The sequence below is a fragment of the Penicillium canariense genome, assembly GCF_028826845.1.
Source record: "Penicillium canariense strain IBT 26290 chromosome Unknown utg000001l_segment0_segment0, whole genome shotgun sequence".
Lineage (NCBI taxonomy): Eukaryota > Fungi > Ascomycota > Eurotiomycetes > Eurotiales > Aspergillaceae > Penicillium > Penicillium canariense.
The window spans coordinates 3,368,340-3,395,445 of NW_026622728.1; the positions used below are offsets into that span (position 1 = coordinate 3,368,340).

General features: G+C 48.7%; 9 protein-coding genes across 9 annotated transcripts; 2 read left to right on the plus strand and 7 right to left on the minus strand.

Annotated features, from left to right (window-relative positions):
* Positions 1–438: 438 nt before the first annotated feature.
* On the plus strand, positions 439–960 carry N7482_001194 (P-loop containing nucleoside triphosphate hydrolase protein; the record flags this gene model as incomplete). Its single annotated transcript, XM_056683319.1, has 1 exon — positions 439–960. One exon carries the CDS (start codon positions 439–441, stop codon positions 958–960), a length of 522 nt encoding a protein of 173 aa, XP_056546925.1.
* Positions 961–1,927: 967 nt separating this feature from the next.
* N7482_001195 (uncharacterized protein) lies at positions 1,928–3,316 on the minus strand (the record flags this gene model as incomplete). Its single annotated transcript, XM_056683320.1, has 5 exons — positions 1,928–2,239; positions 2,300–2,443; positions 2,520–2,586; positions 2,645–2,782; positions 2,841–3,316. 5 exons carry the CDS (start codon positions 3,314–3,316, stop codon positions 1,928–1,930), a joined length of 1,137 nt encoding a protein of 378 aa, XP_056546926.1.
* A 2,559-nt stretch (positions 3,317–5,875) lies between these two features.
* On the minus strand, positions 5,876–6,442 carry N7482_001196 (uncharacterized protein; the record flags this gene model as incomplete). The annotated part of the gene is made up of 1 exon (XM_056683321.1): positions 5,876–6,442. One exon carries the CDS (start codon positions 6,440–6,442, stop codon positions 5,876–5,878), a length of 567 nt encoding a protein of 188 aa, XP_056546927.1.
* Positions 6,443–9,341: 2,899 nt separating this feature from the next.
* N7482_001197 (ankyrin repeat domain-containing protein) lies at positions 9,342–13,522 on the minus strand (the record flags this gene model as incomplete). Its single annotated transcript, XM_056683322.1, has 5 exons — positions 13,429–13,522; positions 13,123–13,327; positions 12,209–12,467; positions 11,125–12,133; positions 9,342–11,074 (listed from the first exon to the last, which is right to left on the minus strand). Exons 4-5 carry the CDS (start codon positions 11,996–11,998, stop codon positions 9,342–9,344), a joined length of 2,607 nt encoding a protein of 868 aa, XP_056546928.1. The 5' UTR covers positions 11,999–12,133; positions 12,209–12,467; positions 13,123–13,327; positions 13,429–13,522.
* A 721-nt stretch (positions 13,523–14,243) lies between these two features.
* On the minus strand, positions 14,244–15,320 carry N7482_001198 (zinc-binding alcohol dehydrogenase family protein; the record flags this gene model as incomplete). The annotated part of the gene is made up of 1 exon (XM_056683323.1): positions 14,244–15,320. The coding sequence occupies one exon, from the start codon at positions 15,318–15,320 to the stop codon at positions 14,244–14,246; it is 1,077 nt and encodes a 358-aa protein (XP_056546929.1).
* Positions 15,321–20,169: 4,849 nt separating this feature from the next.
* N7482_001199 (uncharacterized protein) lies at positions 20,170–21,281 on the minus strand (the record flags this gene model as incomplete). Its single annotated transcript, XM_056683324.1, has 4 exons — positions 20,170–20,420; positions 20,477–20,823; positions 20,884–21,110; positions 21,174–21,281. The coding sequence occupies 4 exons, from the start codon at positions 21,279–21,281 to the stop codon at positions 20,170–20,172; spliced, it is 933 nt and encodes a 310-aa protein (XP_056546930.1).
* A 1,665-nt stretch (positions 21,282–22,946) lies between these two features.
* Positions 22,947–24,124, plus strand: N7482_001200 (RNA polymerase II mediator complex subunit MED27 domain-containing protein; the record flags this gene model as incomplete). The annotated part of the gene is made up of 3 exons (XM_056683325.1): positions 22,947–23,135; positions 23,242–23,901; positions 23,954–24,124. The coding sequence occupies 3 exons, from the start codon at positions 22,947–22,949 to the stop codon at positions 24,122–24,124; spliced, it is 1,020 nt and encodes a 339-aa protein (XP_056546931.1).
* Positions 24,125–24,202: 78 nt separating this feature from the next.
* Positions 24,203–24,763, minus strand: N7482_001201 (uncharacterized protein; the record flags this gene model as incomplete). The annotated part of the gene is made up of 1 exon (XM_056683326.1): positions 24,203–24,763. The coding sequence occupies one exon, from the start codon at positions 24,761–24,763 to the stop codon at positions 24,203–24,205; it is 561 nt and encodes a 186-aa protein (XP_056546932.1).
* A 977-nt stretch (positions 24,764–25,740) lies between these two features.
* Positions 25,741–26,727, minus strand: N7482_001202 (uncharacterized protein; the record flags this gene model as incomplete). The annotated part of the gene is made up of 3 exons (XM_056683327.1): positions 25,741–25,877; positions 25,939–26,553; positions 26,607–26,727. The coding sequence occupies 3 exons, from the start codon at positions 26,725–26,727 to the stop codon at positions 25,741–25,743; spliced, it is 873 nt and encodes a 290-aa protein (XP_056546933.1).
* Between the last annotated feature and the right edge of the window lie 379 nt (positions 26,728–27,106).

Consider the following 27,106-nt stretch of genomic DNA (forward strand, 5'->3'; position numbering starts at 1 on the left):
TCAAAAGTTGGAAGAGGATAAGTAGGAGATGCAGGAATGAAGTGACTCGCGCGTTGTATTGTTGCCTCAGCTGATCACCACTTTAGGAAGGTGCGCCTCAGTGTTTATAGAGTGAACGCTCTAACCGGTCGCCTACTTATCCTCTTCCCTTCCACTTTCATCTTGCGTCAATCTTTTCCTTTTCCTCTTCACTGCCACCGAGGTCTCGCTTGCTGATATCACGCTCCAAACACCGCTCTCGACGCTCACTGGCATGCTCACCGGCTTGTCTTCTCATCATCGATCCCTTGCCCAGTCATTTCCCTGCCCTCCTTGGGCCCTTTCTTCGAAAGACACCTATTTTCACTACACATCACCATTACCCTTACCACATTTCTCCTCCATCTTCTCCTTCACCTTCTTCCCTTCGCCTTCTCCTCGCCTTTTCCATTTCGCGCAATGGAGGTCGACACTGCCACCGAAATGGCCAACGCAGTAATCGCGCCCCCACCTTTCGAGAAGCGACTTGGTTACGATTGCCCTCGCGAACTGTGGACCACAGCAATCATGTGGAGGCCATGTCAACTGACAGTTGGCAACAAGCTCTTCTCCGGCAAATATCACGTCGTACTCGAATCTCAACAACCCCGAGTGGCCTTCGGACTCCACAACAGTGCACGAGGCCAAGTAATATTCACAGACAAGAATTGTGCCATCGAGACCGGTTTTGAGCAAGATGAACCGAACTTTGTCGATCAGCACCGTGGTCAGTTTGATTTGAAGGGCGGCCCGCTCTCGTTCATCAAGATTCGGCCCTCCGCACAGCCAGCAATCCTTTCCAAAGTGATGGATGAAGCCAGCGAGCAAGCTGAGCGCGACAATTGTCAAGCCCTCAATTCTGTTTGTTGGCAAGTCTCCGAGACGATCATCTGGATACCCTATGAGGCAGAAGATTGTTCGAAACTGCCGAAGCGTCTTTGATAGACTAGAAGAACTAGCAAAGCTCGTCCGCAACACCGTCGATGATCAAGAAGAGCCCGTTCCTCGGGCACGGCATGCTTCCCAGGTAGGCCTACTCCAGCATATGCGCTTTCCGCTGCCTTTACGCCCCCCTCTTACCGTGGAGGAGCAGCAAACAATTCCGGACTACCATCAAGAGCTATTAGACACAAGGAGGCTAGCTCATCTGGAAGAGTCCCGCAGGCGCCTGGAACGAGTCGAGGCGCTTGCTACACAAGTGCAGTGGTACGATAAGCTATTGCGGGACCTCCAATGCCCGTAATGTCTTCGTTAAGGTCTTCCGCTAATTCATCTCTAATCCCCTTCTTACCTATCCTCCTGGGTAGTATCTTCTACAACTCTATAGGCGAGGCAAAAGTAGGCCTTGACATGGAAAGTCTTCAGTCCATGAAGAGATCTACTTAACAAAATCCAGGCCCGTCCGCGACCGGCTGAGGCTATTTGAATACCAGCTGCACAGACTATTCCGCTCGCTCCGTGCGAACAAGCTTCATGCCTGCCGAACAGTAAGTCACGGCTAGAAAGAACTAGCCTAGACCATCTGGTCATTGGTGAGGCTTTGAAAAGAAAATTCCTCCTTTGTAGTCGGTATTACTTTATGCAGGTACGTACGTCAGGTCACTAGTAAATCATATCGCTATCATAACAAATGTGGGGATGAGGGATCTGGAAACAGCCAAGACAATTGTTTGCAACCAGCCAAGTGGATGCTGTAAGGCTGACAACAGATATGTATGGAATGGGCGGTAGGTATTGGCGTTCGAAACGATTCTAATGATAATTGAGCAAGATGCTACAAGGCAGAACAGTACGTTGTTGCATTGAGTATCAGCGATCCCATCAAGTCTCCTCCTCCTTCTTATCTTCTTCTGCTTCTGATTCATTGATGCCACCGAGCGAAAGCGCCTTTTTCTCGATCAGTCACTACTCAGACAAACAGCCAACCATCATCAACGACCTGTGTGTTTGGGTGATTATGTATTGGAAGATCCAAGACGACCGTAGAATCCTCACGAAACTTCGTGAGCACTGGGATTGGCCATGACCATTTCAGAAGGATATTCATCATTTTATAAAATTTGTCCTTGTCGATGCTATCAAGGTATGGCGTGCCGTGAGGCGGCACGTCGGCGTACTCCTTGAAATCAAAGATGTCGGTGAACTGAATGCAGAGTTGCCCTTCGTAATATCCAGTGAGGACCCGAGAGTGTCCATACTCATCGAAGACGATAAGCAGTGTCTGCATCTGTTATGAGTGCTATGAGGTACCAAAAAGTTCATGACTATGTAGTTGGCTTACCGGGAAAAGGTCGTTATCTTTATGTGGTCGTTCGTTGTTGATTGACAGGCTCTCGCACCACATTGAATCCAGCATAGCACATGCTAGGGCTGCGACTTCATCTCGCGAGGGGCGCGAGTTATCGCCACAAGTACCAACTTCAGCCTGAGCCCATTGGTAACTCCGATCGTCTTGTATACCAAGTCTTTTTTGGAAAACTAGGCCGTAGGCCCATACATACCATATTCAAAGCTCTGAGCTTTCTCTGATTCTGGCAAGCATCATGCCGACTGTCACTGTCGCTCTCACTGAACAAGAGTAAGGTCAGAAAAATATTACAGACCGCGCACGGATTTTGAAACCTACTCATCAATGACCCAGCCGTTCACTATCCAGTGGCGACCGTTATGTCTCATTTCAAATTCGACATCATCGCTGACGTTTTCCTGATTATGGCAATCATCATGCTGCCTGTTACTGTAGTCGACCCTCTTCCAGGTCTCACTAAACAAGAGTAAAGTCAGGAGAATATTACAGACTGGCACACGAATTTGAAACTTACTAATCAGTGACCCAGCCGTACCGAATGAGTTGGCGATCATTATCTCTGTCTTCCATTTCGAGATCCTCGCTTCCCTCAAACGAATACTTATCAAAAGCGAGGATAAGGCCGTCCGGGAAGATATCAAGCCTTCCCTTAAAAAGGTCTGGACTTCCTTGTCTATTGGCTCCCGCTTCATCTGCACACTCGAAAACATCATTGGAGGCATGGTCTTGTTGAAGGACCTCCGAAATGTCGGGAAAATTGGTCCTTGGAAGGAAGCAGGGAATAGCGGGAGATGAAACGTCGCCAGTTTCGATATCTAGATGATCGAACCGGATCCCAAGGCGGATCAGTTCCCCATCAGAGATGACTGGATTGTAGGAACCTGAAAATATAGACAAAGAATCCGGATCCATGGAAACAGGAGGTAGCAAGCGGAGAATAGCAAATAAGTCATCGCAGGACTGTTGAAGACGTGGCTGGCCGGCGTTCATATTGATGATACGTTTTAAGTTATTTGAGGGTGTAGTGGAAGGACACAAATATGGGTGACAGGGCTGTTGGAGTCGGCATAAGGAAAGGAAAGAATCGCCGTAGTTAAAACCTCGAAAACAGAACCTTTGGAAGGCGAATTTCATCCAGTCCCCGGGCCAGAATATAATGCTAACCCTAATTCGAACAGTCAAGCCGCCAGCTTCGGCATGGTAGGTAGTAGACCTTAGAATCTAGTGACCCATGGTTACAGATTCAGGACCCGTCCCATACCAATCCCATCGGGGTTCTCATGGGACCCAAACCACTCCTTACTAAGTGTAGTATACTGGCAAAAAGAAGCCGACAACTAGTTTCCACCATTGCGATTTCAGCATCTAATTTTCAACAGACCGATGAAGTACCCAAATAAAGTTTCATTATCAACGAGTATTTCCAAACACGGTAAGACTGGCCATCAATATCTTGCCGTAGGGGCTGTCAATGGGCTCATCAACCTTTCGGAACCGTCAGCCATTAACAATCCCGTTGCTTTTTCCGGCTTGAAAGTTACAGAAATCAAATGGCAGAATCTATTGGGGCAGAAGCCTTTTACGTCCATTTTCCACGGCATATTTGAGCGGTTTTATCGAGGCCACTGGTGTGGAGCGAAAGATTTTGCGGGAAACTATTTTTGGCCAGTCAGATACATGCTGAAACCATATCCGCGAAGGGCACGGATACATCCCACCTGACTTGACGCAGATCCTTGCGCACGCTCTTACAGCCTTTCCTCCTGGACACAAACAGGTGAGGATATTCTGCCCGAGGCACTTCCCGATACGGACATACAGCTGGTGCACCCCCGCTTTGGCGAAGTGTCTGTTTTCCGTCGTTCCTTCCCCCTTCCCACTCGCCTCTAAATTTCTAGACCCTGGGTCCTGATCACGTAAAGAAATCCAGGTTTTCACAAGATATGCTTATGAAGCAAAGTCCTACTTAGCACCTTTTAAGAATGGTAAGCCGATCTTAATTTTCCTTCATTTCACTGTCGTCAACGAATCAATAGGATCAGCCTCAGCCATTATCGATACGTTTAATGTACGGCTCTGCTCTTGTTGTACAAGGGTTCGACGCATTTGCTTTCCTATTGACTCCATCAATCATTATTCCAAAAAAATCAGAGCTAGCACATCCCTTGACTAGATTCTGGATGCGGGTGACCGGCGTCTCTTTTCTACCCTTTGTGTTAAATTGCTGGTTTTTGAGAAGATATCATATCAGGCACTCTAAGATCGGCTTCGCTGTCGGATCTTGCTTCGCTCTTCACAACGCAGGTCTTGCAGCTCTCTATATCTGGAGTGCCTTTGAAGCTAGTGAATATACGATCCAGCCGCTTTGGTACGCTGCGGGATGGCGGGCAATCTGTGCAACATGGTCCATGTGGGGATTATTAGCAGCCACTTGAGGCTATCTTGGTCTGGGGTTGGCCTACGCCGCCGTTTTGAAAACTTTCCGCGACACGCTCTGGGAATGTCTGACTTTTGCCTTGAGAGCAAGCCGAGATGTCAGATCGCATCCATGTATGGGGTGTTAAGACCCGATTACGAATCAGTGAATGAAATGTCTGACTCAATTCCCTCCTCCGCCTTGCCGAGCCTTTTTTAATAGGGAGACCCCCCGGCTTCGGGCCAGAATATATTTGGGGTGCCTTCTGCATTACATAGCCGAAGCAATTCGGATATCTTTATCCGTCAGGGGCTGGTAGTTTCAGTGAATTACCCAAAGAAATACTCTATTCTAGATTATTCTAATTCCTATATCTAGCAATTTAATATTTCAACTATGCCCAAGAACAGCCACTACAGCACACCTATACCTATATCTTTTATCAACGACATTCACAGCACCCCGACCCCACTCCAAAGCGATATGCATCCTAACACAACTACACATGTCCGAGTACGGTTGAGTTGGGTGTACTATGTAATCCTTGAAAATTAACTTAGAGCCTATCTAGGCCTGTCGGTGCCTAATTGTCGCTGCTGTTCGCGGTGAATCAGAATGGAAATATTAATACCTAACAGCATAGATACGAAGACGACCATTCAGTTATGTCTCACATCTACTCTGTCAGAGCAATAAATGATTGCATAGACTAAGAATGTAACCTATAGTGCATTTTTGGTCCAGTCGTTATTTTGCCTAGGATTTGGCCCCTTTTTGTCTTGAACTACGCTTCTTCTTGCTTGCTCCTCTCTCCCCATCGCCCGCTACTCGAGTCCAGGTTGTTGCAACCTACCTCTACCGGCAGAGAAATATACATGGCTTTTGTGTAGCAGGTGCACAGTCATTTCAGAGCCATTTCATTTTTCCGAGATTTTCTTTGCAGGATATGGTGTCTCACTAATGCTTTTCGACGCAAGGGAGCTAAATTCCTTCCACACTGTGTAGCAGGGTAAACCCATCTTCCAGGAAGGTACCTCTGACATGGGCGGACTGCTTTCAGCGCTAGGCCAACCCATGAGCTCACGAGCCGATATAGGCCGCCTAGTTTCCCCGGGTATAGGCAAGCGCGGCAGTCACTGGTTTGACATGTGGCGCGTGGGGCCTCCTGAGGACGAGGCAACTTCTGGGTTGGGTCTCAGGGCTTTGACCATACCCCAGGCCTTGCGCACACCACCCCATTGTTCTTCGGGGTAGAGGTGGCACGCAAGTTCGAGCGCACCATCTAAAAGTCCACGCCCATTGCCCACTTTGCTTAGTTGTATGGACTTGGCTGTTTTACCAATATCATCTGGGTCCATCTTTTGTATGTTCAACCGCACGTTGTGACCAACCAGCTGCCAGCGACCTAGTGACATGTCCTCGGTAGACGCAACAGGGACAAAGAAGCGATCTTCGATCGGTAGTCTGTTGTCCGAATCGGCTGACTGTGCTGTGAGGCGATCCCATATGACGATTTTATCATCTTTGTGGTCGTGGCAAGACAGGTAGAAATCAATAAAGTCAATTACACGAAATGGGTTACTCGCATAATCGGATTCGGTTTCTTCATTCGTTTCGTCATTGATAGGGAATAGGCGGCTGATGATGCCTATAACTAGGGCTGTACACAAACCACCTGACTCGGCGAAGCATGCCACCATGTTTATCACTGGTAGATTAATCACGACATTCACTAGCTTATTTAATGTTAATTCGAGCCGGTGTTTAGGGTCCACAATTGCTCTATAGGTAGAGAGTCTGGATGTGCTGCAGCTCGATAAGCGCGAAGCGATCGGTTAGTGTACAAGACTCTCGGTGCGGGGCTTCTGCCTCTGCGAATGGCCATTAGGAAGATTATAGAAAGCCACGGGAGCTTGCTGATGCGAGTTGCCATATTTGAGGAGCTTATCACGGATCTTACCATGCGAGGATGTGACGCGGACACGAACGCCTGCTTCGCAGGGCTTTGTTCGGCGCCTTTCTTGGCTACAAGGCTCTACCAGGTTACTAGAAGCATGGCCTGCCTCATTAACAATGGCTAATAGGTAAAGCCGAGGCACTCTGTCAAGTTATTTGCCTAGCAGATGGTCATTATGACGGCCAAGGAGACAAGGACACGTATCCTGACGGCAGCCACGGCTTTGTGTCTGAACATGAGATGGAAGATAGATGGATGGTCCTTCAGCAGGCTGCCTTTAAGAAAATAGAGGATGCGTCAAAGGCCACATCGAAGACCATGTCAAACCATTCGGTCCCTTGGCCCTGCGAACCAGAACATTAATATTGGCCTTGCATTCAATCATTCCGACGATCAGGCACAAACGGCCACCTATTTATTTTAGTTTTTGTGTTCAAATTGTAGCGAGACTACTGTTGTTTCCTTTTTGTGTGAGGATAACACTAGGTAACTTATATCAGTTTATGCGGGATGATGATGCCGCAAAGCCCAGTAAATGCATTTTCCTTAAGAGGGCATTTTGCGTGGTTAAATACCGAAGGACCCATATGTGGGAGTCTGAACTGAAAGAAGGTAATCAGATTTCACCTTCTGAAGGGACCGCACGTAAATTTAGTAGGGGAAGCCCTGACGGCTTGAGTGTCGCGCGACCAGTGCTCACAAGGGCGAGGGCACAATAATGTGGACCTTTCTCTGCTTTTCTTGACCTATGAGCGTATTATATTTCTTTCTAGATGATTTCATAACAACTTCAACCTTTCAGGCCTTGGAGGTGAGATAGCTTCGAGATATAGCATAGGAATCTAGATGATAGTTAACCTATGGAAATCTAGAGGACTAGACCCTAACTTAAAAAAATTACTTCATGCACACTCGTGGTCGCGCTCTTTAGATGGTAGGATAGCCTGCCTAACTTCGGAGTTATTATAGTGGCTTAAGTTTACTATATTCCGTAAGCTCACTAGTGTTAGATTGTCTTTTGTTATCGTTAGGGTCAGCTTAAAGCAAGAGAGAAACAGCACAGGGGTAGGAGAGAAGCGAAAGGGGTATAGAAATAGTAAGAGTGACTAGCGGCAACTAGATAAAGATAAGAACAAAGTAGCTGCTCCTGTATGAAATATGTCCCTTGATCAAAATATACACACGCACAGTTTATGAGGGCTTTTTGCCCCTCTAAGTAATAAATATTCAGGTAGGTAAACACCCCCCTAAAGCTGCCTTAAGCCCTCATATATAGAGCATCGAGCTGCCTACAACGAATGGTGGGCGCTAGGTGAGTTTCACCATAGTATGGCTATTATATGTTTTCATTTACTTTTCTTTTCTCTTTTTATCATTCTCAAGTCTTATTCTATTCTATATATTATTATTTACTCCGATTATAGTCGATGCTTAGCTCTATATCTCTCTAGTCTTTATTATCAGGGTATATATATTAGCACCAAGGCTAAGAATCCTACTATATGTTCTATCTTTAATAAGGCTAAAGCCCAGATTAGAGGCATGAATCCCAATCCTAGAAAGGGTTATAAAGTTTCTTGGGGTAATTTATGGCACATACGACCATAGGGTGTGGAGAACAGGGCTTCCCGTCCGCTCAGCCGTACTTAAGCCACACGCCGGTCAGTTAGTAGTATGGTGGGTGACCACATGCGAATCCTGACTGTTGTATGTTTTTTTGGTTCTGTTTATGTGTAAATCGTTAGAACAGGTGCCCTTACCGCCCTTGCCGCTTTACCCTTTAGCCCCTTCAGGCCCCTTCATCCGAATACCCTGAATAGCCCTAAATGGCTGATGTGGCCTGGCTCCTTGGCTAACCTTTCGCTCTTATACTCCTTCCTGGCTTATACGGTCCCTATCATTGCTTTCTTGGTGACTTGAACTGAACCTGATCGGAGCTGACCCCGGGAAGTAGATTTTCCATGGCTACTATAACTGCCTAGTCTGGTCTTGTTCTCTACCAATGTAGTGAAGATTTTGACTGAAGAAGAAGTGCAAAAAACGGATGGGTCACTCTGATACAGATAAAGAACATTGATTTTATCTCTCCTGTAACCGAGCATATAGCGATACTAATCGAGTGACTTGGATTGGCAATTCGCTTTGTGTTTCATCCCGAAGTAGGCTAAGTCTATCTTAGGTGTGGATAATATAATAATTATACACTATAGAAAGTTCTAGCCTATAGTAATTCAAAGAGGATCTATCTCTCTTTCGTTCCTTTTCTTATCCCTTCATCAGTTTTGATATCTTTATTAAATAGACCCTTCTTGATTATTTACAAGCATGATAAGGGATAGCTTTAGTGCTTAAACTCGCATCCCTAAACTAGGCCTACAACACGCTGTACAATATTTATCCCGCAAAGATAACAATTACCTTAGAGTAATTAGCGGCAGAGGTGCGGCTTACCTTATATAAACAGAGGCAAATTCCAAGAAAGGGGCAATAGCACTATATATCATGTCCTCAGGCCCGCCAGAGCCCCAGGTTCTAACTAGACTTGTGCCTCGCAGTGCTGAAGAGCATGACAAGTACATCTCAGTTGCTCGAGGACATCATCAAAACATAATAATCGGAGACTACCAAAGAAGTGAGATCTCTTAGTCGGATCGCACAAACATCTGAGTGGTATTTTCCACTTGCTCCTGCTTGATCGGCACACGGATTGTCTCCTGTCGACTTTGATACTGTCCAGATGCTCGGCTTGACAGTGCAAACCTTCGAACTTTCAATGGCCCACCAAAGACAACAGCGCCGTTGATATGATCCCGAAGAGATGAACCGCTCGTCCTTTCGATTAATCGAAGAGGTTTGATTTTTTGTAAAAACTCAGGTTGGTTCCAGCATGATTCGTGGGTGTCGTGCTGGCATTCTTGGAAGGGTGAACCAGTCACTTGCCAGGCTCCGTCATTCAATAGTGGACTGATATGTCCCCCGCACCAGCCCCCTTTCGTCTCCGACAAGAGCTCGATGCTCCGGATCAATGCGGCCATGAGGTCATGGCCTTTGGGTAATGTATTGCACGGGGAAGAGAGCTCTGACGTGCGTTGAGCAACGATTGCGTCTCCGAGATCGGAGCAGAAGAGACAGTTGATCTCATTAAGTAGTGGCGACCATGCCAGGCTGTCTTTCTCCAGAGTCGTCTTCTTCAAAGTGGTGGTAGGAGGCTCATGCACGATGTCCATAAACTCATATCCGTAGATTTTCTTCCCCTTGGATTTTGGACGCGAAATCCGGCCCAGATTGATTGAAAAGCCGATAAGGAGTTTTAGAACGGTCAAGCAGTCTTCGCTTTTCTCCGACCTCTGAATCACTACATCCCCTTCGTCTACCAATGCGTCATACGATGCGTACGGGTGCCAAGACGCGGTGGCAGCGAGGGGAACATCTGCCTCTCGGAATTTCTCCGGAATCCCTTTCCAATAGACCAACAGCATGTGATGCAACACGAAAATCAAAGGAACCAGCCAGGCCCTCATGGTACTCACATCGTAGAGAACAATTTGATCGAATCTGCTACGGTTCAAGCATTTCAGGTACTCGCCCGACGGAGTAAACTTGACCGTGTTGTTGACCAACTGCCAGGAGGCCCCAACCTGCATACCGAGTTGAGCTGGAGCTGCAGACTGTGCAAGAGCTTGGAGGTTGATATTCGCCAGTTCAAATGAAAAGGGCTTCACTTTCGCACCAGACCATGTCACATTGAGATCGTCTGTGCTGGCACCCAAACGAAGTTCTGCTCGAGAGCACCATCCCAGGAGCGCTTTTTTTGAGAGCAAGTAGCTCAAATCTTGTGTTCTTAACCAATCCGATCGTGTTGCTTGTAGCTCGGAAGCTTTGATCTGACGATCTTGACTCGCGACTTCCAAATGCCACAAAATCATGCCGTCATCGGTCTCGCGAATTGGGATGAGAGCAGTGGAGTAGCCGAGGAACACAAGGCCAGAGGGCAAGTCAGAGCCGCATTCAACCAAAACAGGATACTCTACCGCTGCTAGTTGAATCATCGCATTGCAATTGAGCTCCAACCCACGACATGGCGCTTTGTTTTGTACTCCTGGCGCAAGAGCAACTACTGCACCATCAAATAGCTCTCCCCAGCAGCCATTAGGCAGATCAAGCTCGTGCAGTGGCTGCAATGGGCGTAGGGTCAAGGAAGGAGGTCCGAACCGTTCAAGGTTACTGTCCGCGGCTGACAGATAGATGGCGCCGGATACAGGCCTTCTGACAGTGAGACAAATCCACTTGAGTATGTTCAGCAACTCCTGGTCGAGGCTACAACTAGTAAGCCTGATTCCATGGGAATATGCCATGAGTGACATTCTGCCATCAGCTATAGGGGAGGATAAGCATAAGAACGTCTCACTCTTCAGATAAACTCACTGTATAGACACTCCGAGCTTTTCAAAGTTCTGACTAGGCCTTTCATGACATCTATCCCCAGAGTACCGTAATAGTCGAACAGAGATTTCTGGACCGTTGAATACTCGATGGTGTCTTTCTTTCTGACCAAGACTGTCGTGTTGGTAAGCGCAGACTGTATATCGTTATACATTCTTGGCAAATCAAGAAGTTCGCAGGAGATGTTCGTCGAGGTCGGACTCGCGACGGACTTTTGATGTGTGCTTGTATGAGCATTGGAAAATCGTGGGCTGCACAATCCCTCTGTATAGATCAGATCTGCTGTCAACGGACCTATCCTAGCCTCTGCGTTGATCAAATGGCGGATTGACACTTTGTCCTTCCTATGAACTGCCAGGGAAATTGCATCTCCAAAGCTACCAGTCGGGACCGATAGATTTGGATTAGCGCCCTTGTGAAGCAGCACTTTAACATTCTCACCTCTTCGTCCATGAATAGCGGCCATAAGTGAAGTTGGAAAGTCTCCATTCTCCAGTATCATATTGACATCCGCTCCATAATCAATCAAGAGATCGACCATGGTTGCTGAATTTCGGTGACAGGCTGCAGCTAAAGCACTCCCATAGCGTCCTGAAGTAACAGGCATATTGATCGAAGCGCCAGATTCAAGAAGAATGTCAGCCATGGCAGTCTGCCCCTTCGCGCAGACTGCTGCCAGTGCGCTACCTTCTTCTCCACAGACCAGGCGCATGTTGACATCTGCTCCTTTCCGGATTAGGAGTTTGGCATTTTCAATTCGATATCCCAAACAAGCAGCAGCAAGGGCGCTTCCGATGCTCCAAGTTGTCATCACATGGTTCACATCAGCCCCCCAAATCAACAGGGTTTCTATCATCTCCGGATTTCCTTGCTCAACGACGAGGCAGAGAGCACTTCCATCCGCGATGTCTGGTGAGTCTTGGAACTGATATCTTCGGACAACTTCGAACCAATCATTGAGGCTGATTGCTTCTCTTATATCCTCGAGTAACTATCGGACCAAAGCAGTGAGATCAGGGTATCACGCATAGATTTCGCTACACCCTGTTAAGAGGATCTTGCTTACAGAATAACGAGGTTTACCAAGTGTCCTGGTGTAGTGTGGGCGACCATCAAGCCAGTCTGGTGATCGATCTCGCCGACGGACATATTCGGTTTCGTAGAGTGCCCTCCTTGGTCGCGCCTCGCGCTCAATAATCCTAGCCGGACTTCGATCTCGCCGACGGACATATTCGGCCTCGGAGAGTGCTCCCCATGGTCGTGCCTCGCGCTCAATAATCCTAGGCGGACTTCCATCGACGGGAGGGGAATTCCTACTTGCATCTCTGTCTCGACGAGAGTTAAGCCAAGTTGAATGGCTATCCAAACTGACAGCTGCTGGCCTTTTGCTCATCGTGTCTAAAGAGCGAGAGGGGTTGGTTTTCTGTGAATACGGTTCGAGTTGTCTAGAATCGTTGAGAGATATCCAACGCCCAACCCCTTCAAAATCTCTCCGTATACTGTCAGAGTGACTAGACTTTGCGGTCTTAGCGCTTGCCGCAGAGGCAGAGGCGTCCGTGGGTTTCATTGGAGTGGAAATTTCCAATTTGTGTCCAGTAGAAGGGACCATGGCTTCGGGTAGGTGATATGCTTCACAGAAGATGATTGGTATAAGACTCTAGAACAAGTCCGCTCGGCTCTCGCAGGAAACCCCTCTCATATAGCACTCAATGCGGGGTCCAATTTCTCAGCCTCAGTGAACCTCCGCGCAGGGGGCTGAGCTAGCAGCTTCTTATTGGTCGAGAGATTGTGAGTTGGCAAGGGCAAGGCGGCGGGTGATCTGCACCTTCTTGTGGCAAAGACCCTGCTGCATAATGTTGCTTGCTATCAGCTGAGCAAAATCGACCCTGAGGTAATGCAATGGATCTATCACGCTGCCTATTAATTCTCTAAATAAAAACTGGTCGAGGGACATAAATCTGATTCACGTCCATTTCTGACCACAGAATCAGCTGTGGCCTGACCTCGTAGGCTGTAATAATCATAGCCACCTCCTCGTTAGCCCGAGTAATTTCCGCGATAGCCGGGTCCAACAAGTGTTTCTTGGCGTCATAAGCTCGCCGGGCGCAGTAGCCAGTAGAGTAAGCTTGTTGATGGAACTTTCCGCGATCCGGGAAGCAGGTAGCTAGGATTTCGTCTTTCTCATCTAGGTCGCGCAATGGAAGTCGACACTGCCACCGAAATGGGCAACGCAGTAATTGCGCCCCCGCCTTTCGACAAGCCACTTAGTTGTGATTGCCCTGGTACACCGCTCGGGAGGGCAGTCGTAACCATGTAGCTTGTCGAAAGGCGGGGGCGCAATTACTGCGTTGCCCATTTCGGTGGCAATGTCGACCTCCATTGCGCGAAGGGGTGAAGGCGAAGGGAAAAGGCGAAGGAGAAGATGGAGGAGAAATGTGGTGAGGGTAATGGTGATGTGTAGTGAAAACAGAGGGGTCTGGATCAGTGGCACGAGGTGCCCATATATCTTGACTGGGGACGGAGTGCCCTGCCGGTGTGTCTGAGCGTGGTGGTACGGAACCGCATGATGGAACAACTACTTTGAGCGTTGGATACAACGTTAGTTCTTGTTGCCACTCTATTTCAGCCGAGCGAGCTTTTGTGCACGCGCTTCTAGAGGTTCCAAAGGACGTCAAAGGACGCTGTATCTGGCCTCCAATTCACCGTCTTGTCGCTATGCGGGGTATCATAGGAAACTAGGAAGGTTAGATGCTAGATCGCAGCTATAAACAACACTGGTTATTAGGCGCGCTGGATTCAACGAGAGACGATTCCTTGAGGGGTTAGCCATCTATACTTGACCCGGCCAATTGGGGAGAGCATAGGCCGTAGTTATTTAGCTAACTAAATAGAGAACGATTACTAAAAATGATGCAATCGTCCTTCTTCACAGATAACACCCTTGACATCTTCCTATATAGGGTAAACAAAACAATCCTTCACGCCTAGTTAAATATAAATTGCTGATTAATGAAATGCTTGGTTAGACTAGAAAGTATATTAAGTACATAAGGGCTCAAGAACAGCAGCAATGAGCACAGGAAGTGAAAGCGGGAAGAATATCATGCAAGATTTGCAACCAACTTAGTACCCGAAAACTTCCCTTGACGAAGCATATCAAGTGCTGCTCTCATGCTGTTTAAGCCAACATTGACCGTCTTCAATGGTGGTGGCTTCAGTTTCTGGGAAAGTTCCGGTAATGTGGCATAGAATCGGCACAAAGCTTCGTTGTCGGATGGCACTGTACGGGATTTGGGCCCAAATGGCCGTGGCCACTGGAACTCGGCATTGACGACTGAGGAGGCCCGCACAAAGTCAACTCGGACCCCATTCAGGTCCCTCTTTCCCGTATCCAACGTTGTCACCACCCATCCCCGATTCTTGCGCACGATATCAGCACAGAACGCGGTCGAAACCCCCTCTGACAAACAGTCCAATGCCCTTTCAATGTTAGGGTAGACTTGAATAATATCTTCGATAGCAGTTGGTGATCGACAGTCAAACACGTCATCCGCACCGTACTCTTTCACAAGGTCGTGGCATTGTAGCGGTGCTGTTGTCACAACCTTCAGGCCCGCGAGCTTCGCAAGCTGAATAGCAAAAAGACTCGCGAACGTTGAGCCAGAATGAATGAGAATCGGGGTAGCTGCCCGTCCTTGACTCTTGCCTCTGTCAGACCAATGAACACCTAGGCGAGCATTCAAGGCCAACATGGCGGTGAAAGCAGAAAATCCAAGCGTGGCTGCCTCCTCATCGCTCACAGATGGAGGAATGTTCCATGCGAGATCGCCAGGAATCTTGAGGTACTCTGCAAAGGAGCCCCTGTCGGTGTATAGTCCTTCATGGATAAAGCCAGCTACTCTATCTCCAACCTGCCAATATCCAGGCGCTTTATCACCGACTCTCACTACCGTTCCCGAGTAATCACAGCCGATGATGGCCCGTCGTGGCGATAGAATGTCGACGTAATTGAAGTCTGTTGGATTGAGAGCGACGGATCGTACGCGAACGAGGATTTCGTTGTCAGAGATCTCGGGAACGGGAACTGTTCGGATTTTGACTCCATCTGCTGATGAACACCCGCATGAATAATTTGAAAGCCGGGTAACAATAGAGCGGGCCCCGACCAGGGCCTTCATTGAATGAGGCACTTGAACAGCCATGATTTGGAGCACAAATATTGATCTAGAGAGAGGGCAATAAGGGGCAGATTTGGAGTCAGTGTATATACTTTGGACACCCGAAGAAAAACATCAGTATTTGCATGTGAATATCCTTTTCGGCAGGCTGAATATAGTTCGGGCTTGTACCGACTGATCTTTCCGATAATCACATTGATCCCGACCTTGGCACAGATAAGACTCGGCATGGTGTGATGGCTGTCGTCCCGTGCCGACGGGCCGTGGTTGCCTTGAATCCTAGGCAATAACTGTTCAGTCAGTTAGCTAGCAGAAGCTGATCCAATTAAAGGGGAAATGCAGTCCGAGAAAAGCGAAAGTGGCCCCACTCCACATGCACTTCAAGGACGCCCGTGGAAGATTTCTTGGCACTTCGAATGCAAACGGTTCTCCTCGAATTAAAGTTCATCCTTACGTCTTCCATCCCATTTCCACGAATTGATGCGGAAAGATTGTGCATTCTCGATCTCGGAGCTTGGTCTTACTTCGGTTCGATCTGAGACTGTGCGAGGGTACTGTTCGTTGCAAAGGCACGTCATGGTAACATGGTAGCATCTACCAGGCGAGTGGTAGAGGGTAGAAATACAGGCTGGAGACTCTTTCGGAAAATTTGAGAATTACGCCATGCTTTCTTCCCCTGGCTGTTAGTCGAAGCTGTCACTGTCATGGTGGGAGGAGAGCCCCTCGGCTTGGCCATTCATTTACAGAATGAATCGCATCCTACAGCCAGTACTCTTTTTGTGGCTATGTGTTGTGGCGACTGTCGTGTCTCGAAAATCCGGCTTTATACGTTCTGACAGCCTGCCACCCTGCGCTGTAAGTTTGTAGTCATCATTTGAGCGACTGAAGTTCAACGCTAACATCTATAGGTGGAATGTGTATCACAGAGTCTCTCACTAGGGAATTGTGAGCTATCGGATGCTGAGTGCCGATGCACCAACAAGACCATTCACAATTATATCTCGTCCTGTATGGTGAGTAAATGTGATCTTGCGGGAGCACTTGGTGAGTCTTCGTAATTATTTCTGCTAGTCCACCCAATATTGACACCGTATAGTGGCAGCGCAATCCTGGGCGGAGGAATGTAATCAGCCTCACGACAATCGTAATGCTTCGGTGAGAGCAGCAGCGGTGGGTAGCGGGGTTGCTAATCTTCTCATTGTGATCTGTCGTGTTATTGCAAGAGCATGCACATTGCGCCGATTTTGGTGGGATGACTGGAGTCACATAGCTGCCGGGGTGAGTTACAACAGCATTTGTAATCTCTGGCCATGATGCTCACTTACCACCCGATATAGGTATTGACGGTAGCATTGATCGTATTCAGCAATCTTTGTGGGTCAATTATCTTTCCAAGCCGTCGATACTTGTACTGACTGGATGTCTAGGTGTCACTGATGGGATGGGATATCATTTTTATGACCTCATGGCTTCGTCTGTGTCCCAAGCCAAAAACATGTTCATCTGGTGTGAGTACCATTTTCCCATTTTGACGCAGCTAAATGGCTAAAAGTGGTTGATATACCTTCTTCTAGACTACATCTGCAGGATTTTCTGGTTGGTAGCAATTTACCTTATCAAGATATCGATCCTTTTTCTTTACCTTCGCGTATTCGGCCAGATTCCCACGTTTCGAACCTGCGTTACCGCTACCATGGCATTCGTGACGGTGTCTGTCTTCATCCTCGTCCCAATGGCCATATGGCAATGCGTGCCAGTCCACGCTGTTTGGGATTTGAAGCGTGAAGATGCAAAGTGCCTCGATCTCTCGGGGGTGGCCTATGCAAGTGCCGGCATAAATATGGTAACGGAATTGGAAATTTTGATTCTACCTGTGCCTTTGCTTCGAACACTTCGCGCTTCGAAGTCAGAAAAAGCCGCACTTTATGCACTATTCGGTTGCGGTGTTCTGTAAGACGAGATGACATAATTCTGCTAGAAATATAGGCTAACAAGTTCCGCAGCGTGATCGGTATTTCAGCTGCCCGGCTTCCAACTTTGACTCATCTTGAGGCAAGTCACGACCCGAGTTATTTGTCGGCCGGTGTGTTCTGCTGGAGCTGCGCCGAAACTACCGTGGCCAATTTATGCGCTGCTGCACCAGCTATCCGGCCCTTGTACCTGAAATTACGCGATATGATTCGCCAAAGGAGACAAACTGCGTCTGAATCCTCTGGAGCTGATGCTTCAAGCGGCAAATATGTTTCAAAACCATGCAATATATTCGTCCCTGGTTAAATTGTCAGCAAGTGAGAAACCACACCTATGACGGAGCCCATGATACACATAATGATGAGGTGATGGACTTGCACGACCCTTTGTCTCCAGTAAAATCGAATAGTGAAGATTTTAGAGTGTCATTCTGACCAAAAGAATTATGGTATTCTGCAAATATTCTATGATGCATAGTATCGAGCAGCCAAAAGGTCACTTTATGACCTCCTTTTGTCCTGATCATCGTTGTGTTTAGATCACACGGATTCTAATCGTGTCCAGCCAGATTCACCCGCAACGCATCGAGAATAGAGTTCTAATATAGCCTCTTATTGGTTACTTGGGTAGGGCATATAAGAGAAAAATACTCGCAAAGGCCACAGACCACATAATCTGTCAGTGGACGTGTTCTTGCCCGATTCTGGAAGGAGAAGACTAGCTCGCAAGAGAGAGGCGATGTTGAACATGCTACAACGAAGTCCAACATATATGCTTTCCCGGAAAAACTCAGTTTTTGGCTGTGGTATATCCTCCTGACGACTCTCTATCGCACTTACTCCACTGCTTTCATGTCTCTCGCCTCTTCTTCTTTTTCTACCTCTACCAGTACTTTCCCATTTTTCTCTCATTGGCTCTCGGGTCGATCAGTCTCTCGTCAGCTGACTCGGCATTTCCCTATGAGCAGCACTGTCGACACCGCATAATACTGGGGATTGGCGCCTTTGCATCTTCCCAATGGTGGCTTCTAGGTTGGTTCATCTAAGTTAAGACCGGCTTGGAGGTGACATTAACTTGTTCGGTTGGTCGCAATCTCTCAAGGAAGCGAAATGTGAAATAATTCGGAGAACCTGAGACATTGTATGACCTACTAGTGGCAAACATTCTGGTAGAAATATTTTGGCACAAAGACTGTTTCTCCATCCGTGCCATGGCATGATTCTGGTCAGCAATCATGTATTTGATGCATAGAACGTTTATAAAGCGGTACTTTGTGTATAGTCTAAGGAAAGTTGAAATTTACTGCTCTGCATAAGCTTGCAGTTGCGAATTGTGAGCCTTATTTAGGGAAAATAAGAGCGGTGACAGGCCAGTCTAGACCTATCGACTGCACTAGGATAGTAGTACAGCCCAAGTATGGGCCAACGAGTTGACTTTTACCAAGTAAAATGCGGAAATTAAAAACCAACAAGCATTAAGACACCCGTTGGGCCGGTGGTTTAAAAAAATGACTAGGTCAACATCATAGGCATCTTCGTAAGCTCGAGGTCCTGCTGCCATGAATCTTGTATGCTCTTTCTCGTCGTATCAAGGTAACCACTTACGCCTTAAGTGTTACTCTGCGCAATGATTCGATCACGGTGCTGACTGAGGCTGCAACCACTGCCGCCCCTTCTTTCCCAAGGTCACAGCTCCCCTCCTTCAGTGGCAGCTGATCTTGTCACACAGGTCGCTCTGGAAGAAGAGCTAGGGCCGAACCTACTGAACAACAACCATCGCTGTTTGAAAGATGGTCCTACCAATAAAATGCACCAAAGACCGGGCCCCCCTGCAGAAGGTAACAGTCTCTACGATGGTGGTCCCACTGCTAGTTTCAAGCAATGTAACTGTGCAGACGGGAAACTGCTCGGTGTCTGGCCCTAATTTCTATCAGAATATCGATTGGTTGGTTTGAATCTGTTCACTCCGTCATCTTTTAGATCGAGCCATTTCTTGACAAGCGCTTCCGTCCAGAGGATGTCAGGAACAGGTATGGTTGCAGCGACCATGACGGCATGTAGGCAAACCACGTTTCTGGGATCGAAGGCGAAGCCTGCTGCGATAGGCTATTTTCATAGCCAACGCCACATAATTGTTCTCGTACCCCGTTATACAACACACCTAAATTTGTTTTCAATCACCGGGTCATTGCATGGGCCTACTGAGCTACTTCACTGATTTTATATGTTCCGCCCGACATAAATATCCATTATGCGCTCCGAACCAAAACCATAAATTTCCAGATTATTATCGCCCCATCTTCCGTTTGCTACATACGCATCAAGAACAATCCGAGTCTTTCGTTCCAAGGTCGACCAATATCTGTGGCAGCCATGACCTTTTTGTGCATTCAAGCTTTGTTCTGGACTCTCGGACTTGCATTCCTGGGACTTGCGGCGCCTTTGGAGAACGTGAGCCAGGAAAAGGCGCAAATGAGCCCCATTTGTACATCAACTTCATCAAACCCAAGTCAAAAGATGGGATTCGGAACAACTGACACTCAAAGAATAGGTAACCAGTACTATACGGTCCAGAATGGAGACACCTGCTGGGATATCATCGAACGAAGTGAGAATACCTTGACGATGAGCCAGTTCCTATGTTGGAACCCGGATATCAACCCCATTTGTTCAAACCTCATTCCAGGACGCTCAGTCTGCGTTGGAGTTTCCTGGCCTGGGCCACGCTGCGCTCACAAATGATGGTTTCGTGTTGCCTTTTCAGGAAGTGGGCTTTGTGCATTCTGGCAAATTGCGTTGGTTTCAAGTATGATCTTGGAGGTACTATCGGTCGACTGAGCCTTTGCTTATGCAGCAATATCTTGCCCGAATATCTGATACTATTTTTGGTTTTCCGCCCAACATTTCTCCAGGAATTCCCTCATCTTCATAGGCCGCACTTCAGGGAAACGATCGCTCAATCGGTTCTCTTTAGGCAGATCAAACACCCCAGCCACTACAAGCCGGCTCACCAATGCTGTAATTTCTTTCATCTCTTCTGGTGATCCCATGTCACTGGGCATGGGCGGGACGGTGACATTTCCCGCGTGGACCTGATCGAGACTGTCGTAGGTTACCTGGAACTTTTTGCCTGCTCCAGAATTTTTTGGTCAACGGTGCTTTCAATAAATATCGCCGCCATCTTACCAGTAATTTCCTCCGCCAGGCTCAAAAGCCCGTTGTATGTAACTTCATCACCCACAAAGACGCTAAATTCAGGCCATTCATCGAGGTCAAGCATTTTTACCATATAGCTGGCCAGATCGCGTGTGTATGTCATACAAATCACATCTTTGCCGTCCCCGGGTATAGCAGCTACGCCACCGGCGATATCAATGCCAAAGGTGTACGGCTGGAGATTTGTTTCCGCGTGTGGCATACCCCAATAGTCCATGAAGAAGCCCGGAATCACGCGGGTATATTTCAGCGCACTGGCTTTCAACCGATCTGCTGCGTCGAGCCAGTACTGGATACTCGGATCCACAGGAAGTAGGCTTTATGATGCCGAAAGTCGTTTAGAAACGCCACTGATTGAAAGTGATAGGTGAACTTACTCGGGTGTCTGAACAAACGAATACTCGCTTGGAATGAAACGCTCTGTTACGCTGGACTTTTCAGCTGCTTCAATTAGGTTCAGCTGGGATTGGCTGGTCTCATTGGAGACAAGGCCGATCGCGGAGATGACGGTGTGCGCGTTGTGGCGCTCCAGCTCCGTGGTCATTGAAGGGATGTCGCTGTAGTCGATCTTTACATATTGGACTCCTTCATGAACACCATCTTGCTGTGGTTCTCAAAGTCAGAACTGAGCACTTCTCTAGCTGTTAGACTTCTCGGGTTGACTTACACTGCGCGACAAGACCAGGACCTGGAAGTTCGAGTCTTGCGACAGTCTTTCCACAAGGGTCTTTCCCACGCCGCCTGTGCCACCAGCGACTGCGATGATAGTCATCATAGAAGCTGGCTTCAAGTGTTATCTTCCTTTTAAGTTTGCCCCAGGAATTTGAGTCGCCGTTGCATTACATTACGGAGTGAAATTCAGAATCCAGTTTCGGGTTCCACCCCGCGACGTGCCCCACCAAGCGCGAATTCGCTTGAGGGGACTCAAAGCACGGAGCCACAAATCCATTCCAATTTTTTGACACGCAAGTAGAGCAATAAACCCTGTACTCAGCCATAATTGTTCAGATTCGTATATTGTTCGATGCTTCTAGTCTAGTTTAGAACACAAAAGGTGAACACCGATACCAGCTCGGGCTTTCGGGCTTCACTATCGGCGTCTCCAGATTCCCGGCTATGACTAAGGCATACCATAAAGTGTATAAAACCACCTCCCGCTCGCCTTCCGCTATCTTGCCGAACCAGAGAAAAAGAGAAACTCTGTCTCCCCACCCCATCTATCATCCACAAAACCCCTTCCAGAAGAACTCCTATCGATCAAACCGCCCACGATGTGTATGAAGGCTCACTGCTCCATATGCAGTAGGTTCCAAGGTTGACTTGTGGGAAGAAATGCAGTGGCTAATGATCTGACAGACAAGGTCACCTGGTGGGGCTGCGGTAGCCACATTCCCTCCGTGATGGACTCGATTCCGGAAAGCGAGTGGTGCTCTTGCACTCCTCAGGTGGAAAAGGATGGGAAAAAGTACCCTCCCAAGGCTGCGAAGGCGGGTTGACTACAAGGCTGTGTGATTTGCTAAGTTTGTTATATGGCGCGGTGATCTGTGTTGTAGAGGTGCTGCAAGCGCAATGTGATCTAAAGGAGCCGACATCGCATGAGATCAAAATGCTTTGACAGTTAGTGGGAAGTTCTTTTTGGATCACCGACATTTGGATTTTTCGGGGAGGACGGCATAGCTATTAAGCTCATATCTCTCAAATTACGTCTATCGAGGGGGCAAATGGGCTCTATCATATTTACATATCTATCAGGAACTACGCAACACCCAGGCAAGATCCGTATCTCAGCCTGCCATGTTCACGTAGAAATCAAACATGCTCCACCAAACACTAATAACCAAATTGAAAACAATCCAATTCTATTCAAACAGAACTAAAAGCAGCCGATTAAATCTCCCAATTCTTCCGTCTCCCAAATACCAATGGGCTCCATCCAGACTGCCCTCCTCGGTCAGTTGATCTACAGTATGTGACTGTTGTCTGTCTGCATCTGAGCTGGTTAATATACTATTATGTAATCAGGTCTCAGCCACAGTGGCTGGGGTATAATGTGGCTGCGTTCCGTCTCCCGCGACTCCTTCGTTCTCATTGAAGCATTACGACGAATGACATTCATGACCAGCAGGCATTGAGACCTTAGTGCTGATCTAAAACCGCTTTGATCTTGCTAAGTGCTCATTTGGCATCTCTAGTTCGCCGCCGGTCATCGCTACGGGCAGCCTAGCCACTCGCCACAAAACCCCCAAAAAAGGCACTTAGCCAGCTGCATTGTCGGGCGAGGCCCCCTAGTCGCTGTTCGATTTCACCAGCCCATTAGTCTGATATTTAGAGCTTCCCACATTCACGGGAGAGCCTGTGACTTTAAGATTAGGTCTTTCCGTGATCAGCGGAGCCCTCCCGTTGGCACCTCGGCATCAGCCGTCATCTCAGACTTTGAGCTATGTCTGCTGTGCCCACCACTGCTGCGCCCGCAGCACCTGGCACACTGACTGCTATCGCCACTCCCCAGGTTAATTCAGCCACCCAAGGAGCGCCCCAGGCGGCCAACGGCGACACCCCACCTCTCGATTGGGAATCCGAGATCCAGCTCGTGTCCTCATTAGCAAAACTTCAAGAACTTGAAAGAAAAGTGAGTGAAAAATATCGATACTCCCCTCGTCGTCAGAGACGATTCTCTTCGACCCTTCGTCGATCCCAAAATCCGAATAAGGTGCGCGTCAAACTGACAGCACCAGATCCATGAACTGCGCCAACTTGTGCCCGGCAAGCTTCTAGAGCCATTACAATCCCTCACAAATCCTAAATGGGGACCACAAGGTAGCTCCTTTGCCGATTCTCCGGTTCAATTACGCGAGGGACTGGAACAAGCCGCGCGCACTCAACTCGCCAATATCGAGAACTTCAAGAGCATGTGGCAGGGTCCAGAGCTGCAACCTGTCTGGGCGCATGTGGAGTCCCGCCTCAAGGATTCCGCCGGGCAGATCGTGCAACCCACAGGGATGTGGGAAAGGGACTACGATGTGCTTCTCGAGGAGCTTCTCAAGGTCGAGCGGGGCAAGGATGAAGAGCTTCTGCGCGAAGACGAGGAAGCTGAGCGGGCTAAGGCGCAATCATCGGAGGGAGAGTGGCAAGGTGTTGTGGAGAGCTTTATCCAACGGAATCTGCCTGGTGTGCGTGTGATCAAGGAGCAAGAAACGCTTTCGCTGGCGATCGCGCTTGTCAAGGCCGGGGTTATCTTCCACGTTGCGGGCGTGAAGGAGCCTGACGCGCCAGGCGTGGCTGATTGGCACGTCTCAAGCAGAGCTCCGCCTGGTCGCGTCCCGACGAAGCTTGAGAATTCAATGACGGAGTGTCTCAACTCACGGCCACGGAAATGGGATCTGGCTTTCCTGCTGGTATGTACCGGCTACCGATTGAACATCAGGCGATACTAATCTACGTTGCTAGGACATGATCTCGTCATACGCAGACCTCAAGCAGACCTCGTGCGTGAAGTGTAACAAGCTCACCAACAACTCCGCCCAGCTGCCAACTATCCGCCGAGCTCAGTCTACCCAGCCGTCCCAAGGCGAGCCACGTACGTTCGCATTCGACGCATTGCATTCCAGTTGTGTGTAAAAAGTGGACATCATATTCGTGAACCTCTATTCCCAAACCAGCGTCGCCAAACCAAAAGCCACCAAATATCAAAGACACTTATACCCAGTGCTCACATCCCTTCGCCCAATGTTCATGCTCACATCCTCCCTCACAGTGCTCATGCTCACACTCACCCTGATCCACACCCTGGTAATAATCAGGATCATCACACTCCTCTTCCCCATAAGGCCGTCCATACCGATCCCAAAGTGTCCTCGGCTCCTTATGAACTATCGGCCTACCCCACCGGCCACCGCTCCACACAGCATCACAATACTCTACCGAAGACCAGGTCTGTGGATTCGGAATTTGGTACCTGCGCACGCGGTAGTCGTACTTCTCCTTCCCACGGCGCGCCCATGGAAACGGGGTGTCGTCCTCCTCGGGCTCTTTATCCCATCGTGCCCAGTTGGTCGCGGATTTGGGCTTTGACTTGCTGTCATCGGGGGTAGGAGTGGGTCGTTTCCCGATGACGCCGACGTAGATGTCCGGGCCTTTACCCTTGAGGACATCGGAGAAGCGCCAGCGTCGCGGCCAGCGGGTTGGGTTGCCCGGGCGCGGGTCTTTAGGCCAGATCCAGCCAATGGTTTTCTTTGGTGGTATAGTTTGTTGTGGCATGGCTTGCCTGGAGCGGGAGGGATTCCTGGGGTTTAGATGGGAGGAATGTGGTGTTTGGGGCTGATTATAAGCAGAGGGCGGTTTGCAGTTGGGTTAGGGCAATTTGGGAGTGAGGGTAGATACATGGGAGCAGTCAAACATCTTGTTTTATACGGTCCTAGGACAACAGTCTGCTTGATTATTATTCAGGCGGCTTCTGCTCCTGTTGCTTCAATGAATGACTCTGGTAGCATTCTCCAGCACAATCCATTTTCTGAATCATACTGTCGTGGTGTTTCGCTCCGCTGGCTTTGGGCGATGGTTGCTGCTCTGTGATAACCGCGGTGATGATGCCCTCTACGGTCATGGAGGGTGCATGAAAAGGGCCCTGTCGGGTCGGAGCCTTGAAAGAATCCCCCAACCATGCCTGGGTATCTTTGTCGGGAAGAACAGTCCCACATGGCCACAGGTACACAGAGCCACGGCGAAGCCAGAGGTCTACGGATGGGGCCGTAGGAGACCTACGAGAACCAACGCGGGTTCAGAAATGTCTCGCGGTGTTCATAACATACCAAGACTATATGGATTCCATTGTCCTTTATTCTTTGCATGAAGCAGTCTCCACTATCTAACAAGCCGCTGAGACAATCTGAGGAAACAAAGCCTTATGTTATTTGCCGAGAAAATGCAGTCAATTAAAGCATGTAGTAAATCCCAATCCGAAAATACGAAAGGCCGCGGGCGGCAACTCGCGGGCCTTTCTCATGGCCGTAAGAAATGCACAATTTTGAAAGGAAAAGAAACAGGAACCAAAAAAGGGACACAGCCCAGAAACAAAAAGCAACCACATCCCTATGTTCGCAGTATCAACAAACGCCGGTTTTCTTGCTATTATCGTAATCCCAATGCGCTTTCAAACCATTGAACGCCCTTTGTGTCAAATATGTCCATGAGAATGTCAGGTGTCAGCCATGCCCGTCATCAGCGAAAGTGGCTCGTCAGGTTGCAAGGAGGCCTGCCCCGCCGGCAAACCAGGTGAAGGAGACAATGGTGATAATGGCCATGCCGATAGCAAACTTGAGGCCTTGACGTTGGATGTCGGATATGGCGCCGCTGCAGGTGGCACATTTGAATTCTACAGGAGTTAGTTATGATGTCTTTTTCACCGACCCGACAAGATTGATGTGGAAACTCACCATTTAGCGGGGTGTAAGATTCTCTGCGGTACATGCCGAAGCTGTACCCGATCTGGCCACTCAGATGGCCTGCCGTGGCGGTGTCATCAAGAGACGTGTCCGCGTCGTAAACAAACAGAGTGTAGGTAGCAGTCAACAGCGGAATGGTTGCAGAAGCATCGTACTGGTTTGTGTCCCAGACAATGCTGCCCGTAGGATCCACAGTCATGTTCTGAGTGAGGGTGTAGGTCTGACTGTTCAAGCTGCACGAGGCCACCACGTCGACGGCGGAGGGGGTCACCGAGAGCGAAGTGTAGTTCCAGACAAAGGTCGCGTTGTAGCCGATCTTGAAGTATGTGGTTGATGTGGCGGCGGGAGTGATCATCGAAATACCTCCCGCACCAGCGGCAGGGTCAATTGAGATTGAGGAGGTCGTAGTGGACTTGCTCTTGGTCGTCGTCTTGGTGTTGGTGTTGGTGTTGGTACCCGTCGAGGTAGAGCCGCTCGCGGTCTTGGTGTCCGTATTGGTCCCAGTGGAAGTTTCGGAGGCAGTGGAGTCAGAGGCGGTGTTTTGGGAGGTAGAAGCCGAGTTGGTGCTCGTAGCGTCGGTAGTAGAAGCGTCGGTGGTAGTGGAACCTGATTTTGAATGTGAGCTTGATCCTCAAGAGGACCTGAAGGGAATTCCGCACCTGCTCGTCTGTCCAGTGTGTTGTCCGCCCGCCCAGCCAATAGCCCATCCCATGGCCAGGCGGAGGTAATCACACCCAGCAACACCACCGTATAAAGCACACTCAAGAAGAGGGACCGCATGGTGGAAATGCGAGGTTGTCGACTAGGGTGTTACAGAGGAGAGTCGGTCAGGAATAGGAGGGATGAGAGAGCCCCTGGTGGGAGAGAAAAAAGCCGAATAAACAACCCCTTGCCTTAGCTAGCAGTGTGGGGTCGCCGGTGATGGTTTGACACCGCACCGTCAGCGTCAAAGGGACAAGCAGAGCGTCTTTGATCTCAGCGATGTATCCAGTGAGTGTTGCACAGAGAGAACGGGCAATCAAAACTGCGTGGAGAGGCGGACAAAATAGCAGGTCTTTGACCAGTCTGGACCCTGAGGTTGCCGATCACCGGAAGATGTGGGTTTGGAGGAGGATAACAGGCCAGGGAGTCCGCACACAACAACGACCGTAAACAGCGT